This window comes from Tasmannia lanceolata, unplaced genomic scaffold (assembly GCF_043159265.1).
Source record: "Tasmannia lanceolata isolate RefF3 unplaced genomic scaffold, GAP_Taslan_0.1 ptg000011l, whole genome shotgun sequence".
Taxonomy (NCBI): Eukaryota; Viridiplantae; Streptophyta; class Magnoliopsida; order Canellales; family Winteraceae; genus Tasmannia; species Tasmannia lanceolata.
In genome coordinates this window covers 17928364-17945430 of record NW_027518688.1, presented here as the reverse complement: position 1 = coordinate 17945430, position 17067 = coordinate 17928364, and the positions used below count along the sequence as shown (strand labels likewise).

General features: G+C 41.4%; 1 protein-coding gene across 1 annotated transcript; it reads left to right on the top strand.

Annotated features, from left to right (window-relative positions):
- The first annotated feature begins 9439 nt into the window (after positions 1–9439).
- On the top strand, positions 9440–10971 carry LOC143885954 (uncharacterized). Its single transcript, XM_077389982.1, has 2 exons — positions 9440–10237; positions 10366–10971. Exons 1-2 carry the CDS (start codon positions 9440–9442, stop codon positions 10969–10971), a joined length of 1404 nt encoding a protein of 467 aa, XP_077246097.1.
- Positions 10972–17067: the final 6096 nt, after the last annotated feature.

The following is a 17067-nucleotide window of genomic DNA, read 5'->3' as shown; positions in this document are numbered from 1 at the left end:
ATGTAATTAGTTGAACAGATTAATAGGAATCCTACTGTACTTATGTATGTCACTCGTGTAGTTCCGGTTTCCCTTTAAAATTAGTTTGCACCAATGCGCATTCACTGAGTTGTGAATTCATCAGTATTATCTTGTCTCAACTTTGGAAATCCGGCAATAGGTATATGCGCGGGTCGGTATTCATTTGAAGGTGGTCCACTACCGTTTATTCAAAGATAATCGTTTTTGCCACTTTTCTATCGAGCGGTACCGAATAAAGGAACCGTGTCTTTTAGCTTTTGAGGGTTAACGCCCCCTGGGAATTGATGCTTTTGATTATAATGGCAACCACAATTATTTTAGGCGCAATGATGAGAGATGTGAGGCGTCAATGCCTAGGGACATGACACGTGTTTCTTTTTAGACGGTAACCCTGGTTTTTTCCCCCCAAAGGGTTTTACCCCATTTATAAGGCTTTTTCATCCTTTCATTTTTCACCAAAAGATTTTTTACCTGTCGAATTTGCTTCAAGGGTGTTGGCAAAGAATAGCGAGACTTTTCTCGCCTCGAAAGGTTCATCTGGTACCTTCATCGCTACAAAAACCCGTAAGTTCTTCTGCTCTTCTTTCTGGTATTTCAAATATGTCTGATGCTTCAGATTCACAAAACCCTTCCGAGAGCGTAGGGCACATGGAGAACTCAGAGTCTCCTCATAAAGTAGATTCATATGAAGGGCTTGGGGAGGAGGCCAGCGATAGTGAGCCACCGGCTCCGGCGAAATCTTATAAGAAGAGAAAACCCACTAGGAAGGAGAGGGCCCCGAAATTGTCTAAAAGAATCAAAACTGATTCGGGGGCCATTAGTGATGTTTACAAACCCGATGACATTCCTTTGGGTTTGACAATGAAAACACCGTTAGGGGAGCAACACATTTCCCTAGTTAAAGAGTCGGTCGATTTTTTTTGAGGCTATGGGAGATGTTGGGGGACCCCATAGACCAGAGATAGTCGCCACTAAGGTTTGCACCTTGATAGGAATGAATGTAGATGATATCTGTGGGGAGTACCTCATTCCTGATGATTATTTTATTCGGATACCCAACTCCACTGAGCGAGCTTGTGAAAGTTCGGTCGCGGGTGAAACGGCCTTTTATCTAGAGGCCTTTCGCTGGGATCTACGATTCCCCGTCGCGGAAGTAATTCCTCAAATCTTCAAGTTTTATGGGATAGCTCCCTCTCAAGTCTTTCCGAACAGTTGGAGAAATTTATTGGCCTACTTGGCCAAAAGCAAACTTTTGAATGCTGATGTGTCGGTTGATATCTTCCATCTGTGTTTTAAACTGGTGGATGATGGGGAATGATTGATCATTACGCATTGCCGAAACATAATGATTGGGGCGAAAACCCCTTCTTCAATCAAAGGGTGGAAGAATGAGTTTGTTTTCGTTCGGCCTCCAACGGGCACTGGATGGGATTTTCCCTTTGATTGGAGAAAGCCCTCGGCCGACAGATTAAGCATTTTGTCGAAGCTAGGAAATATGGGAAATAAGATTTTCAGGTCCATCTCGTCGGGCTTTAAGATTCACACCCGGGAGTTCAAATACCAGGAAAAGCTTGTAGAATATGGTTTGTGCCGCGAGGTAGTTCGCCCCAGAGTTTCCATCAAGGGGGTCTGATCCGCCAAGAGCTGTAATTCTCGTTTCTGCGTCTTATTCATTTGATTTTGCCCTTGTTGAAGGTCTTAATAATTATGTTCCTTTATGCATGAATGGCGTCTCAACAAATGGGTGTTCCCGAGAGGAGAGAATTCCCAAAAAAAATCCAGGTTCCTGAGAAGAGCAGAGAGTCCGAGAAGGATAAAGTCCCTGAGAAAGGTAGCGCTCCTTTGCGACTGACACCAACGATATTAGTAGCGGCTCTGGAGAGGGCTCGGAGAGCCAGATATGGGGGGCATCAACCCGGTACCGCCCCTCCTTTGACTACTGTTTTTAGAAAGTCGAAAGAACCATCTGGAGGAGAGAGACCTGATCCGGGGAAGAAACTCAAGGAGAGCACTTCCGAGGTTCCGACTGATGGAGGTCCTAGTAATCTGTCCCCTTCCTTTATTGTTGATGGGAGTAGGCGAACACAGCTTCTCTTTCATCATGTTGACCTTCCTGAATGAGACACGCAGGTTTGGGGGACTCCCTTTATTCCCTCTTGGAAAGTTGGGGACAAGGACTCGGCCATCCATAATCCATGGGTCGGGGTGGAAATGTGTCTGAGCAGCGTGCTCCCCAATGATAAGGAGGAGTTACGGAATTTGAGTGCCGGGGCTTTAAGCCGCTTCTTCCTTCATCAACATAAGATAATAAGTATAACTGAGCCTTTCTTCTTTCCTTTTTCTCATTATACTCACTCGGACTTACTCCCTGCTATCCCTTGCTAGATGAATGACCTCAGCGCCGTAGCTTCCAACCATATCATGGACACATTAGCGAACAACCTACAGCTTCGGAATGAGGTTAGCGGCCTAGAAGGAAAGAATAGTTCTTTACAAGACAGAGTTGCAGAACTGGAGAAAAAGGAGAAAATTGATAAAGAGGTCATTGCCGCACTCCGAAAGGACTTAAAGGACACGCAGAGGAAACACAAAGAGTCAGAGGAGGCCGTTAGCGAGCTAGTTCGAGATCGGTTGGTAGTCGAGGCGGGGGCGATCTCCAAATTTAAGGAGAGTGAGGATTTTGAGCGTTCCATGCTCTCGACTTTGAAGTGAGGGGGTTCGATGAATGCAAGAGGCAAGTCCTGCAAATTATGCCCGATTAACCTCGTATCCAGTGATATTTTTAGTGGTATCCGGGATGATCAACCTCATTCGCACTTTATATATCATCTGGTTTGATCTAAAGACCAGGGCATCAGATCCTCCTTTCTAATGGGTCAGACGAGTGCTTCACCCTACTCGACCGGCTTCTATGCTCGGTCGGTGGGCATTATCCTTAAGAGGTTAATTGATGTAATGGCATCGAGTCCTCCTATCTAATGGGTCGGACAAGTGCCTTACCCTACTCGACCGGCTTCTATGCTCGGTCGGTGGGCATTAACCTTAAGCGGTTAATTGATGTAACGGCATCGAATCCTCCTGTCTAATGGGTCGGACAAGTGCCTTACCCTACTCGACCGGCTTCTATGCTCGATCGGTGGGCATTAACCTTAAGAGGTTAATTGATGTAATGGCATCGGGTCCTCCTGTCTAATGGGTCAGACAAGTGCCTACCCTATTCGACCGGCTTATTTGCTCAGTCGGTGGGTGTCAACCTTGTGAGGTTAACTATATAGTTTATATAGGTATGCGAGGGCTTTGTCACTACCCCTTTTTTTTAAAGGTTTGACAAGCATTTTACCTTGTTTATTTATTTAATATTTTTCAAGCATGTATAGAAACATATTTAACGCATAGAAACATAATAGGAACACTTTTGAAAGAAATTTAAAATTTATTTCATTAAGCTAAATTCCTTATTACATCCATTTCGAAAAACTGTTTCTACTTATTCCTGCATTTAAAAAAAGAAAAACAAAATAACAGAAACTAAACAAAGAAAAGGTGACTAGACTTACTGATAGAATTTTCTTAGGTTCTGCATATGCCATGTCCTGGGGATCGGTGCGCCATCTAGATTTTCCAATTGCTAGGCTCCTGGGCATAAGATCCTTATAACTCGGTAGGGCCCTTCCCATGAGGGGGCGAGTTTTTCGGCATTCCTTAGGTCTGAAACCTCTGCCTGTTGAAGTACCAGATCTCATTCCTTAAGAGCTCTTTCTTTCATTCGATGGTTGTAATACCGAGCGACCCTTTGCTGGTATGCGGCGACTCTGATCCAAGTTTTTTCCCCAGTCTCCTCTATGAGGTCCAAACTGCTCCTCATGAGTTCGTCGTTCATTTGTTCATTGTAGCCTTCGATTCTTGGAGAGGGAATGACTATATCAACTGGAATGATTGCCTCAACACCGAATGCTAGGTTGAATGGAGATCACCTGTCGCGGTGCGTGGGGTAGTTCGGTAGGCCCATAGGACATTCAGTAACTCTGACGCCCAACGGTTTTTGGCGTCTTCAACTCTCTTTTTAAAACTTTGAAGGAGAATTCGGTTGGTTACCTCAACTTGTCCATTTGCTTGTGGATGTCCGATTGAAATAAATCTTTGTTCGATCATAAGTCTTTCACAGAAATTCCAGAATTGTTCACTAGCAAACTGGGGCCCATTGTCGGTAACCAATACTCTTGGTATTCCAGAAAAGTTAATTCCGGTGCTCGTCGATCGTTGGCCTCCCCACTTCCATGATTCGGTCTGGGACTAGTAATCAAAGCAGAAGGTCGATGATTTACTGGCCTCCGACTGCGAGGATTTCTACCCTCAGGTGATTCGTCTTGCTCTTCTTCTAAATGTTGATTCCGCACTTCCACGATTAGTGGAGGAATATCGACATTCCGAACTATCGGTGGAGGGGCGGTAAACATCTCAATATTTCCTGCAGGGTGACCGAAACATTCCCCACTTGCTATGCAAGTTGGTTGAACATGGTCATAATAACTGGAGTAGTATCTTCGTTGTTAGGCGTTTCCTCCGGAATTTGATTTTCAGGGATTATAGCCAGTGCTTGACTCCTGGTCATCACCCCTTCGCCCTGTGGGTTAGCTGCAACAGATTTTGAAGTTTTTGACCTCGAATTTGTCATGGTGGTCCCACGGATGGCGCCAATCTGATGATGCCGAAATCTGCTCTACACGATCTAGGAGTGATAGAGTTGATTCTGTAAATAACTTATACTCACAGATTAGATGTTAGTAGAACTAGAATTATAGTACTTCAATATTGAAGCTAGAAATTGGAATCACAGGGGAATTGAAGGGAAGGAGATGAGATTCAGAAGCGTTACCAACGAAGAAGAAAGGGAGATGATTGTGACTGAACCTGGTCTTCCCAAGCTGCCTACGTACCCCTTTTTTGAGGATCAAGTCTAACGTAGTTCCATTATGAAGGTGAGGGTCTCCTTTTATAGAGAATAGAGTCCACGATAGTTAGAATCTTACTGTTTTTAGGAGTCTTTCCTGATTGGTCGACTTCCCCGGGAGATAAGTTTATATATATTTTTGATAAATATCTTATTTCCCTGTACAATTAAGTTATTAACAATAGGTCTCCTTAGTTCGGAAGATCACCACCGCAGAGTATATTGTCTCTTTGAGAGACGGTTTCCCGATCATGAATGTTGCTATTTATAAGGAGAGGATAATATTTTGTTCCCTTATCCCGTAGGTCGGTTTGTAATTAGTCGGAAGTGCCACATGTCGTTCATCAACGGTTAGTGCAGATTTTACCCCCAATACGGGCCATACTGTACTTTTAATAAAGTGAGAAGTGCGACCCTCAAAATATAACATTTCCCTGTATATAACTATAAAACTAAAACAAATAATTTTATTAGGCTTTGTACCTACGAAGAAAAAAAAACGGAGATTGGGCGTTGGTTATGGCAACCCCAAACTAAAAAAAAACAAAAAAAAAACCAACAAACTAAACTAAACTGGGCCGGGGTTGGAAGTTGGCCATGGGAATCCCAGAATCCTCAAGAGCAATAGAATTTAAATAAATGGGAAACTTAGGATGTTATTTAATTTGCACAATGCCCTCGGTCACAATGTATTAAATATCTTACATGACAAAAGGTGTTATTTAAAACTTTATAAATGTAGGTCTTTGTATAGATATTAATTGCTTTACATTACAAACAATAAAATTTAGAAAATCTATATAACTATACTATATTTAGTTTAAAAACTTTGTGGCCACTGAGGCTATTTAAAACCTTATGAATGTGAAGCACTTTTCACAATTAAATATTTTATATTTGTAAATTTCTTCGTAGATCTTATACATGTAAAATTCTCTATAGCTATTATATACCTTATTATAGATATAAGTTTCTTTAAACGATTTTAAGCTCTAGCTCTATTTTTACCTCATAAAGATTTTAGTCATAAAAATGCATATTGCTTCAGATTATAGTGTTCGGAGATGCTGTTTTCTTGTCAAAATTATAAAAGAAAGGGCAAATGACCTAAAAAAAGCTCTTTTTGGACTATTGACACATAAGAAGTTGAGAGTTCAAAACGACCAACTTGAAGTGCTTTTCACAGTTCATTAAAATTTGAGGACTCTTTGCCCCTCCCGCTCATTGCCACTGACAGTGATCATATCAGAACTAAAAAGCAATTTTTAATCCCTTGCCTTCTTCCCCACGTACTTTCCTTTCCACCTACCACAAAGATACCACCTTCTTCGACCTGTAGTCTCTTTTCTTTTTTTTTCTCACATTAAAGGCGTTGGTTGGAGAGTGTTGTGTGTAGTGATTGCAACCTCTGCTCTCTTTCCTTCAACCTCTACTCTTTCTTTCTCTCCATTTTTCATTTTCACTTGTGTAGTGGTAGAGGTAAATAAGTTGCTTTAAGGTAAACCTTAATTAATGGTTGTGAAAAATTGTATGTGGATTTGTAGATCTATGGAGGTAAACCTTATTCTATGGATTCGTAGATCTATGCAGGTAAACCTTATTCTATGTGAAACTATTCCCAGCTGTTGAAACATTGAGGTAAACCTTATTGTATGTGGATTGCATTTCATCTCCTTCAGTAGTGGTTGAAGTGTATGAAATGTGTTGACAGTAGTTGAAATATGTTTCTGTTTGATGTATTGGTTGATATAGTGGTTGAAAGCTGTTTTAGTTGTTGAAATTGGTGTAATCTGTTTTACTGGTTCAAATAGGATAAAATAGTGTTTGAAATCGGTGGTTATGGTTTGAAATGTGTTTGAAATTTTGGTTGAAATTGTGTTGAACTTCGTTGAAATCTGTTTAAGTTGTTGAAAGTGTCTTTTTAGTTACTGAAAGTGTCTATTATTGAAAGTTCAAATTGTTGATGTATGTCGGAAGTTGTTTAAACTCTTCCTACACGGCTTAAGGGTTGTCCAAATGTTGTTCATTGGATTGGATTCCTTCTGGTTCACAATGAGCCATTGGATTGCATTTCATCTACTTCACTAGTGGTTGAAGCTATGCCATTACTGGTGGAAAGGGTAGCAAAACTGGGAGTAGTTGTTGATGTGTGCAAGGAGTTGTTCAAACTCTTCCCACACTGCCTATGGGTTGTCTAAATGTTGTTCATTGGATTGGATTCCATCTAGTTCACAAGGAGTCACTGGATCGCATTTCATCTACTTCGGTAGTGGCTGAACCTGTGTGATTAGTGGTTGAATGGTTATGAATAGTGGTTGCAAAACTGAAAATAGATTCTGTTGTGTGTAAGGAGTTGTTCAAACTCTTCCCACACTGTGTAAGGGTTGTCTAAATGTTGTTCATTGGATTAGATTCCATCTGGTTCATAATGAGCCATTGGCTTGCATTTCATCTACTTCAGTAGTGGTTGAAGCTGTGTCATTAGTGGTTGAAAGGGTATGAATAGTGGTTGCAAAACTGGGAGTAGTTGTTGATGTGTGCAATGAGCTGTTCAAACTCTTCCCACACTGCCTAAGGGTTGTCTAAATATTGTTCATTGGATTGGATTCCATCTGGTTCATAAGGAGTCATTGGATAACATTTCATCTACTTCACTAGTGGTTGAACTTGTGTGATTAGTGGTTGAAAGGGTATGAATAATGGTTGCAAAACTGGGAGGAGTTTTGATGTGTGCAAGGAGTTGTACAAACTCTTCCCACACTGCCTAAGGGTTGTGTAAAGTTTGTTCATTGGATTGGATTCCATCTGGTTCATAAGGAGTCATTGGATTGCATTTCATCTACTTCATTAGTGGTTGAAAAGGTATGAATAGTGGTTGTAAAATTGGGAGTAGTTGTTGATGTGTGCAAGGAGTTGTTCAAACTGTTCCCACACTGCCTAAGGGTTGTCTAAATGTTGTTCAATAGATTGGATTCCATCTAGTTCATAAGGAGTTACTGGATTGCATTTCATCTACTTCACTAGTGGTTGAACCTGTGTGATTAGTGGTTGAATTGTTATGAATAGTGGTTGCAAAACTGGGAATAGATTCTGCTGTGTCTAAGAAGTTGTTCAAACTCTTTCCACACTGCCTAAGGGTTGTGTAAATGTTGTTTATTTGATTGAATTCCATGTGGTTCATAATGAGCCATTGGAATAGTGGTTGAAGCTGTGTAATTACTGGTTGATATGGTATCAATAGTGGTTGCCACACTGTCAGTAAGTGTGGCAACCACACCAGTTTAGAGTGCAGTAGGTGCAGAAGGAGTTTTCAAAACTCTTCCCACACTGGTCCAGGGTTGTCCAAATTTAGTTCATTGGATTGGGTTCCAGCTACTCTAGTAGTTGCTGAGGATTGTTGGAATTGTGGTTGAAGCTGTGTAATTTGTGGTATAAATTGTATCAATAGTGGTTGCCACACTGTCAGTAGTGTTTAATGTGTTAGTAATTATTTCGTAGTTCTAAAGTGGTGGTTTAAAGTGGGTTTTGATCCCGCAGGGACTGCACAAATGGTGGGGGCAGAGGCTTCCTTTATCTTACATGTTGATGGGTACTTAAAGAATGCCGTGTCATTTGAATATGTTGAGGGACGAAGAAGTGTGTAATTGTGAATTGGGAATTAAATTTCTTACAATTTCAGTTGGTAATACACTAAAGAATTGGGAAGAAGGCAGCCAACATTTCGTTATCTTTAAAATGTCAATATATTGTAGATCCATATCAGATTGTTTTATATGAAATCCGTAATGATAGTGACCTACATCTTCGTTGAGCTTATATATAACGAAAGAGTATAGAGTTGGAGGATTCAATTGTGAAGACCCAATAAATGTGCCTCTTCTGTTCTGTACTCGAAATGCAGAAGGAGAGAATGCATCACCGATTCCACCTGTACGTGATCTAAATGATCAAGGGCAAAGAGAAGGACATACAATCCATAGGTAAAAGTGATTCAAATCAAGGGGTCCTTTACACTTCTCTCATTTAAATTTTAATTCTATTATTCTAATACACCGTTGCACAGGTACGAACCAGAATTTAATGGAGAATATGATGATCCTAATGTTTATGGAAATCCTACTGTACGGTATTGTGTTCCAATGCCATCGGATTTGAGCCCCAACGTTGCTCCCAAAAAGTGAAGACATGACGAACGACATCCCATCCATAGGTACAAAACTATTCCACTAATGGGGGAATTGTTGCCATACATCCATATTTTTTCCCGTTCTAACTCTTATCTGGCACAGATATGAGGTAGACTTGAATGAAGATTATGAAGATGAGTATTTTAATGACATGGACCCGACTGAAACAAAATACGATAGGACTGATCATACGACCAACGCCATGTAAAGTAACCATTTCTGTAATTGAGAACTTGTTTTTTTTTGTAATGAATTGTTCGTCCTATCAACTAGCCTGACTATGAGTAGTAAATTCAGGAGCGTTGCCGCCTGTAGTAGGGATTTCGGAGGAGATCATGTCAATGATGTGGAGGAAGACAACGATGGTTATAGCACGGAAGACAACGATGGTTATAGCATGGCAGAGGTCGATGATGATGACTTCCATGAAGAAGGGGATGATGTGGATGAGAATGTGGGTGAAGGGGACGATGTACATAAGAAGGTGGGTGCAGGGGATGAGGTATTTGTCAATCTGGGTGATATGTTAGGCAATACCATGGCAAGGAATCCGATGGTAGTGGATGATATGGTTGTTGGAGATGATGAATTTAATGAGGGGAATTTGGGAGTTGAGGAGTTGAAGGTCGGGGCACTCTTCCGAAATATCAGAGTCATTAGGAATATGGCAAGAGAGTACGCAATTGAACACCAGTTTGTATATGTCCCAATCGAGACAACACCCTATAAGTATGACCTTAGATGCAAGGATCGAAGTTGCCCATGGCGTCTGACAGGGACCACCTACTTGGATTATGTTAAGGTGAAATGGTTTATACCAGATCATACATGCTCAAATCCATTGAAAGGAAATGATCATCCCCTCGTCACAACGTCTTGGGCTGCTGAAACCTGCTTAGGTTTATTCCCCAGTCTAGGAGACATCAAGCCAAGTTTGATAAGAGAATTCATCAAGGATCGTTGGGGCATAACTATATCCTACCGGAAAGCGCACATGGCGAAGGTCATTATCCACGAAATTAAGTGTGGAAATGCTGAGGCGTCTTATCGGATCCTTCCTGCATATGCTCATGAGATGGTAAGAACTAATCCCAGGAGTGTTATGCGTGTATGCCGATCTCGAGACCTATGGCCAAATGGGGATGATACATTTGGTTGTCTATTCTTCTCATTTGCCCCTAGCATTTGTGCCTTCAATACCATTAGACCTTGGTCCTTGTGGATGGGACACATCTTCGAGGGAAGTATAGAGGAATTCTGCTAGCCGCAACTGGCATAGATGGTAATGGTGGATTATTTCTGCTAGCATTTGCTGTGGCTGAGGGTGAGTCATATGAAAGTTGGCTATGGTTTCTGCTTTTGTTCCGTCATACGATGATGTCAGCAGAAAGAAACGTTATTACGATTGCGTCTAATCGGATGAAGGGGTTGCCTAGAGCAGTAGCTGAGGCATTACCCAGTTCATACCATAGCTATTGTATTCGTCATATGAGTGCCAATTTTTATTCAACCTTTAAGAGTCAAGTTCTTCGTAGACAGTTTATGAGAGCTGCTTACGCCCTCAGAGAGAGTGTGTTCAAAGATGCGATGGAGATAATCAAAGAGATGAATATAGAGGCATACAAATGGATAGAAGAGGTTCCGAAGGAAAATTGGGCCAGCGTATATTTCCCAGGGTTTAGATATAATGTGCTAACGACTAATGTGGCTAAATGCTTCAATGCCATACTGAAGGAGGCAAGGGAGTTGCAGATTACGTCACTCGTGGATCACATTAGGTGGAAAGTTTCAGACTTCTTTCAATCACGTTAGAAGCTGGGGCATTCATGGAATACACGTTTGACAGGTAAGGCAGAAGAGTGGTTCGCATCGGCATGTGATAGTGCCCGTAGGTATACACCTTATGCGTGTAGTTGGACAGAATTTGAAGTGAAGTCATTAATTAATGCGGATCGGGTGGACTTAGAAAAAAAGACGTGTACTTGTGGACGATTCCAAATGATGGGACTGCCGTGCAGGCATGCCATAGCAGCCATGGGGATGAACCATTTGGACCCATATCTATATTGCCAGGAGTGGTTCTTCGCTGATACGTATCGGAATACATATTGATGGGGTGGTTCATCTCACGCTTGATCGATCACAATGGCCGGAGCCTCCGAATCGTTTGACATTAGTATTGCCACCACTGGTAAGACGACAACATGGACGACCTCGTAAATGCCGGTTGTCAAAAGGCTTGCAAATAGGATCACATCACAATTGTAGTACATGCGGCGAACCTGGACATAATAAACGATCATGCAAAAATTGTCCTCGTGTAAACCGTGGAGCAAATGTCACACCCATTATGCCTTCCGAACCTATACAGAACAGGTACATGTTTTAGTTTTCATTAATTATTAGCCACTCAAGATTGTCTACAATACTACTCACATTGACTTGATCGGTATACATATGCAGGTCTGGTATATCATGCCAACCTCCATTCTTTGTGTAGCTACGACAGGAACTTTGGGAGGTCTGCTATAGCTCGCAGCTAGGGTCTTTTTGTAAGTGTGAACTGATTTTTTTGTAAAGCTATACCATGCAAACCGCCGATATTTTTTGTAAGAAGGTGTTGCTTTTTGTAAGGAGGTTTTGCAAAGTGACAAATATATATATATATATATATATATATATATATATATATATATAGATGTGTAAATTTCAGGGGTCTGTCGTGAATACATCTATAGTAGATGAAAAACTGGTTGAAAAGCTATGCCATTTACATTCCACATAAGGTCAACAAATGTCCAACAAGTACCCAGAAGTTAGCATTCACAAAAAGATGAACAAATATCCAAAAGCTATGTCCAACTGATTCATTCAAAAAGTATCCAAAAAAGAGTAAGACAAGAGCTTTACTAGTAGCATCTGAAAAAAACATCTACGATCTTCTACGAAATCATGAAGGAAACACCTTTTCAGTGACACTAATCATCTGAGTCCTTGTTCGCTTCCTCACAATCCTTCCTCCACTGGACCACAAAATTCTCTATAGCGGCAATCTTGTTGTCCTGAGCAGTCATTCGTTCAAGCATGACATTGTGCTGGGCGGTGAAAGTGGTCTCAAGCGTGGTCAAACGCTGGATGAGGAACTCTTCAGTCACGCCTTGTCCTTGACGACCTTGAGGTCGACCAAGCCTCATCCTCCTCAGCGTCCCACCATCAATAGGAGGGGATGGATCCTTTGTAAATTCGTCGTGCATGGGTACTTTGAAGTGCTCGAATATGCAACTGAGGATCATGCCGAATGGGAGAGGCGCTCTTTTTCGCCCAACGATTTCTCTCATGAAACGAAATATTATGTAAGCAACGTTGATTCTTCGTTTGGTGATGAGGCAATACAGGAGAAAGGCTTCAAAAGGATGCACGGCCTCATGGGTTCCAGAACGAGGGGTAATGTTGTGGGCAAGAATTTTGTGCAGTACTTGAGGTGCGTGTTTGAGGGATTGCGAACGAACATCAAATTCAGGATAATATTCTATACAAATTTCCTGGTAGATAGTGGCCTCATCGAGACCATAATCTGCGCTCATGTCTTTCGCCCAAAAGTAAGCAAGATCACCGTCGTCTTCGATATTCATGATTTGACAGAAGACTTGGCGACTCAATTTGAAGGGCACAGAGTTCACATTCGACTCAAGTGTCGAGAAGTCATCAGAAACCATTAGATGGGCATAAAACAAATGAATCAGGTCCGGATAAATTGGTTTCTTCAACTCTAATATGGGGGTCCAACCTTGAAACTCAAAAAAACTAGCGATATCACAACGATGCAATTCAGGCAAATGTACATACCGTCCGGATAAGATCTCGCGAAGCTGTAGGTCTTTGTACCGCTTTCTCGCTTTGTCGTTGGCAAAGAAACGAGCTTGAGGTTCGGGTCCACGCTTTCTCTGACGGCTCGCCGCTTCCGTTGTTGGCTCCGTACTACCCTCGCCCACTTTGTCCTTGCCCTTCACGATTTTGGGAGCCATGTTTGACAAAGGATGAGTTGCACGAGTACGAGGGGAATGGGTAAATAGGGTTTTGTTTGAGGAGGAGGGAATGGGTAAATAGGGTTTTGTTTGAGGTCCTTGTGAATGGGGTAAATAGGGTTTTGTTTGAGGAGGAGGGAATGGGTAAATAGGGTTTTGTTTGAGAGGGAATGGGTTAAATAGGGTTGTAAAAAACTTCTACGGTTTTTTAGGGGAGGTTTTTTCGTCGGAAACGAACGGTTTCCTACTCCCATTCCAATTTATACGGCATTTCTGGGAACCTGCGCGCAATTTACCCGCAATTTAATATCCTCGATTAAACTGTTTAAACTTTGGTAGTACTGTTTTACTCGGAGTCGACTTTCATAGTACTGTTTTACTCGTAGTCGACTATGGTAGTAATGTTTTAATTGGAGTCGACTTTGGTAGTACTGTTTTAATTGGAGTCGACTCCGGAGTCGACTTTGGTAGTACTGTCTTTATAAAATTCGACTCCATAGTTGACTTTGGTCCTCTTTTTTGAAAAAAAAATCACCATACACCATCAACAAAAAGAATCAGCATACACCACCAACAACATTACACAGAGTCAAGTCCAGAGTGATTCCACATACATCATTGTATCAAAGAACGAGGAGGACCGGTTTAAAAAATAACATTATATTACGAAATACTCCTTCACCATATCCAATTCTAGAAGGATCCAATGATCCGGGAGATTCAAAGGAATGGGGACTCTTCTTAGTTCTGAAGGTGGGATTCCCTATAGACGTTGAACATATTTGGCAAGCGTCTCGGGACCAGTATAGCTGTTGTCGGTCATACATTGCTCTAGAACAAAAAGGAACAATGAGACAACAACTAATTTCATATCTACTCATTCAAGGGATATTTATATCAATCTTGTCTTACGTAAAAATGTGTACAAATGGCAGCGCATGCCCGTCTTCCTTCCTTTCTTTCCGTTTCTTCATTCCTCTTATTTATGAAATCTGTGTAAACGTTAAGAACCTACATATTAAGACGTATGTCAGTAGATTGAAATTAAAATCAACGGTCAGTGTGAGGGCAGTTAAGTTAATGATATGACTGAATTTACACACCCCAAAAGACCCCATCTCTCCCCTTTTCCATCTCCGTTCCTTACCAACACCACCAGTATCCACCCCTTCCATCTCACCAAATCACTTCTGGGACCCAATCCCCATTTCCGGGACCCAATCAAAAACCACACAACCAAACAAAAATAACAATTTAACACAATGTGTACAAGTAGCTCAAAGGTTTCAACACTTACGGGAGAGCTTAACCACCCTCGAGGTTTCGAGATTGTCTCGATATCCTCCTTGCACATGTAATAGCATTCACTTTCGATGACCTTGTCACTACAACACAAAGCAATGACTACTATTAGACGCTCTTCATGCATTAGATGAAATTGTTGGTCTATGGCATAAAATTGTAAGGTAAGATGGCATACCAGCTAGAAAGTACCCGAATAGCTTTGAGCTTATCGGATCTTCGTTTCTTGACATCTGCATCGATGTTCTTCTTCTTCTTCGGACCAGGTGAAGTGAATGGTGACTTCTTAGTGGGCCCTGGTTTCTTTGGCGTCATGCCTTCCTTCACCCCTCTAATGATGCTGCCAGGAGCCCCCTTTTCTTTTTGTTCAGTTTCTTGACTATCAAGTACATTAAAAATCTCACTCACATCCACTCCTTTCTCTCCACCCTGCCTCTCCTCCACTCTCCCTACAGGTTTCTCTAAAAACTCAATCACCTCCCAACTTGTCACCATCTCCTCTTTCTCTCCACTCTCTCCCTCTACAACCATCACTTCCTCCTTCCTAACATCTTCCTTCACTTCCTCCTCCCTAACATCTTGCCCCTCTCCACTCTGCCTCTCTCCACTCTCTCTCTAAAGTCTTCTCTACAGTTGGGACCTGATCCTCCTTTTCATCTTCCTCCTCATGTATACGAGGAGACACAATCTCATTCACATCCACTACTTTGTCTCCACCCTGCCTCTCCTCCGCTGTCCCTACAGGTTTCTCTACAATCTCGTTCACCTATCTCTCCACAATCTACTCTAAAGTTGGGAACTCGTCCTCCTTCTCTTCTTCCTCATGTATCTGAGGAGTCTTCCTCCTCTTTAGTTCCTTTACCTCTTCTTCAAGAATGCTTAACCTCCTCTTCATCGAATTGAATTCTGTAAGGAAAACACGTATCTCTCCCTCATCTTGCCTCTCTTTCCCACGTGCCTTTCTTTCAAACTTTCCTCTCTTCTAAAGAAGAGGGAATGAGAATTCCGTAGCATTAGATTATGATGGAGTATATAAACTGAAACTTCACTGAAAAAGATAATTCATTACCAATACAGGCTCAGATTTGCCCATCGTCTCCGTCTCTGCAATGGAGACATCAACCAACACATCAAGGGAGCTAGCCACTTCTTTCTTGCCTCCAGATACTGTTTCCTTGCTTCTGGATACTGCTTTCCTGCCTTGTAGTAGACGTAATTCTGTTGCAAGAGGCTTTAGCCTCTTGACCACCTGAAATCCATTTACTTTTTACATTCAGCAGAGTGACCACAATATGCGAATATGTAAACAAATTACTTGCACCTCACCTGCTTCTTTTCCAGCTCTCCACCACTGATAATGTCAATCAAATTACTATATTCCTTCCTCCTTGTATCCATGTCACCACTCCACCTGAATAGACAGGGACTCACATCGGGATGCGCAGGTTCCCAGAGATTCGTATGCTCAAAAAGCCATACCTGAAACGAAGACATACTTATCTATTAGATAAGAAATCAGTTACAAAATATTTGAAATTTACAGAGTTTGTCAAATTCACCTGTAATAGAATCGAGCATCCGAGTATGCTCCTCTTCTTGTCAGTATATGTATCTAAAGACTTTACCAAGTTGTCATACACAACATATGCCCACACAACATTTCGTATGGTATCCATATCTATCAAGGGGAACAGGCAAGAAGAGGCCTTATGCGTCGTCTGGGGGAACAAGAAAGTGCTAAACGGTAGCAAGAAGACTTGCTTCACAGCCGCCTCCACTGATTCTTTCTCCTCCCTTTCTAACTCAGCATTGATTACGTCCAAAATCTCATCAAATGTAGCTGACTTGCCACTAAACCTCCAACCTTGCACAGGATCCGTGCTACCCCAATCAATTTGGATTCTTTTCCCTACCATACTTAACCCTAAAATCTGTGCTACATCCCTTACTTCGAACGACACTATCACACCACCTATTCTAAAGGCCCTACGTTCTTTTTGCCAACAACCTACCAAAGTGGTCATAATTTTTTTGTGTAGTTCGATGCCTTCTAGATTGACCAGATGTCCAATTGGGCTTCTCTTTATTAAATCTTTATACTCTTCCCTAAGTATTAAGGATTGCATGCATTCCTGAAAAAGGGAGGACAACATCTAGACCAGATATAGGGTGCCTGTACATAAACGCATTATCGTAAAAGCAAACACACTTACAAAACATTGGTAATGAGTGACTAAATATACGGGTAGAAGTCACAGTCACTCACCATGATGTCAGCCTAGGCTTACTTACTCCGCCCTTCTCTGCAGAAACAAAATCATTGCAGTAAGTGAACAAGTATTAGATTTCAACCACATATATTTTTAAACCACTACTGAAATTAAACCACTATCACACAATAAGTACAGAGTTCAACCACTATTTTAACCCATTTTCAGACTAAACATATTTCAAGCACTAATTGAAACCATACTTTGAACAGTGAGAACTTTGAACCATAGACACTTTCAATAACTAAAAAAGACACTATCAACAACAAAAACAGATTTCAACCAAGTTCAATAACATTTCAACTAAATTG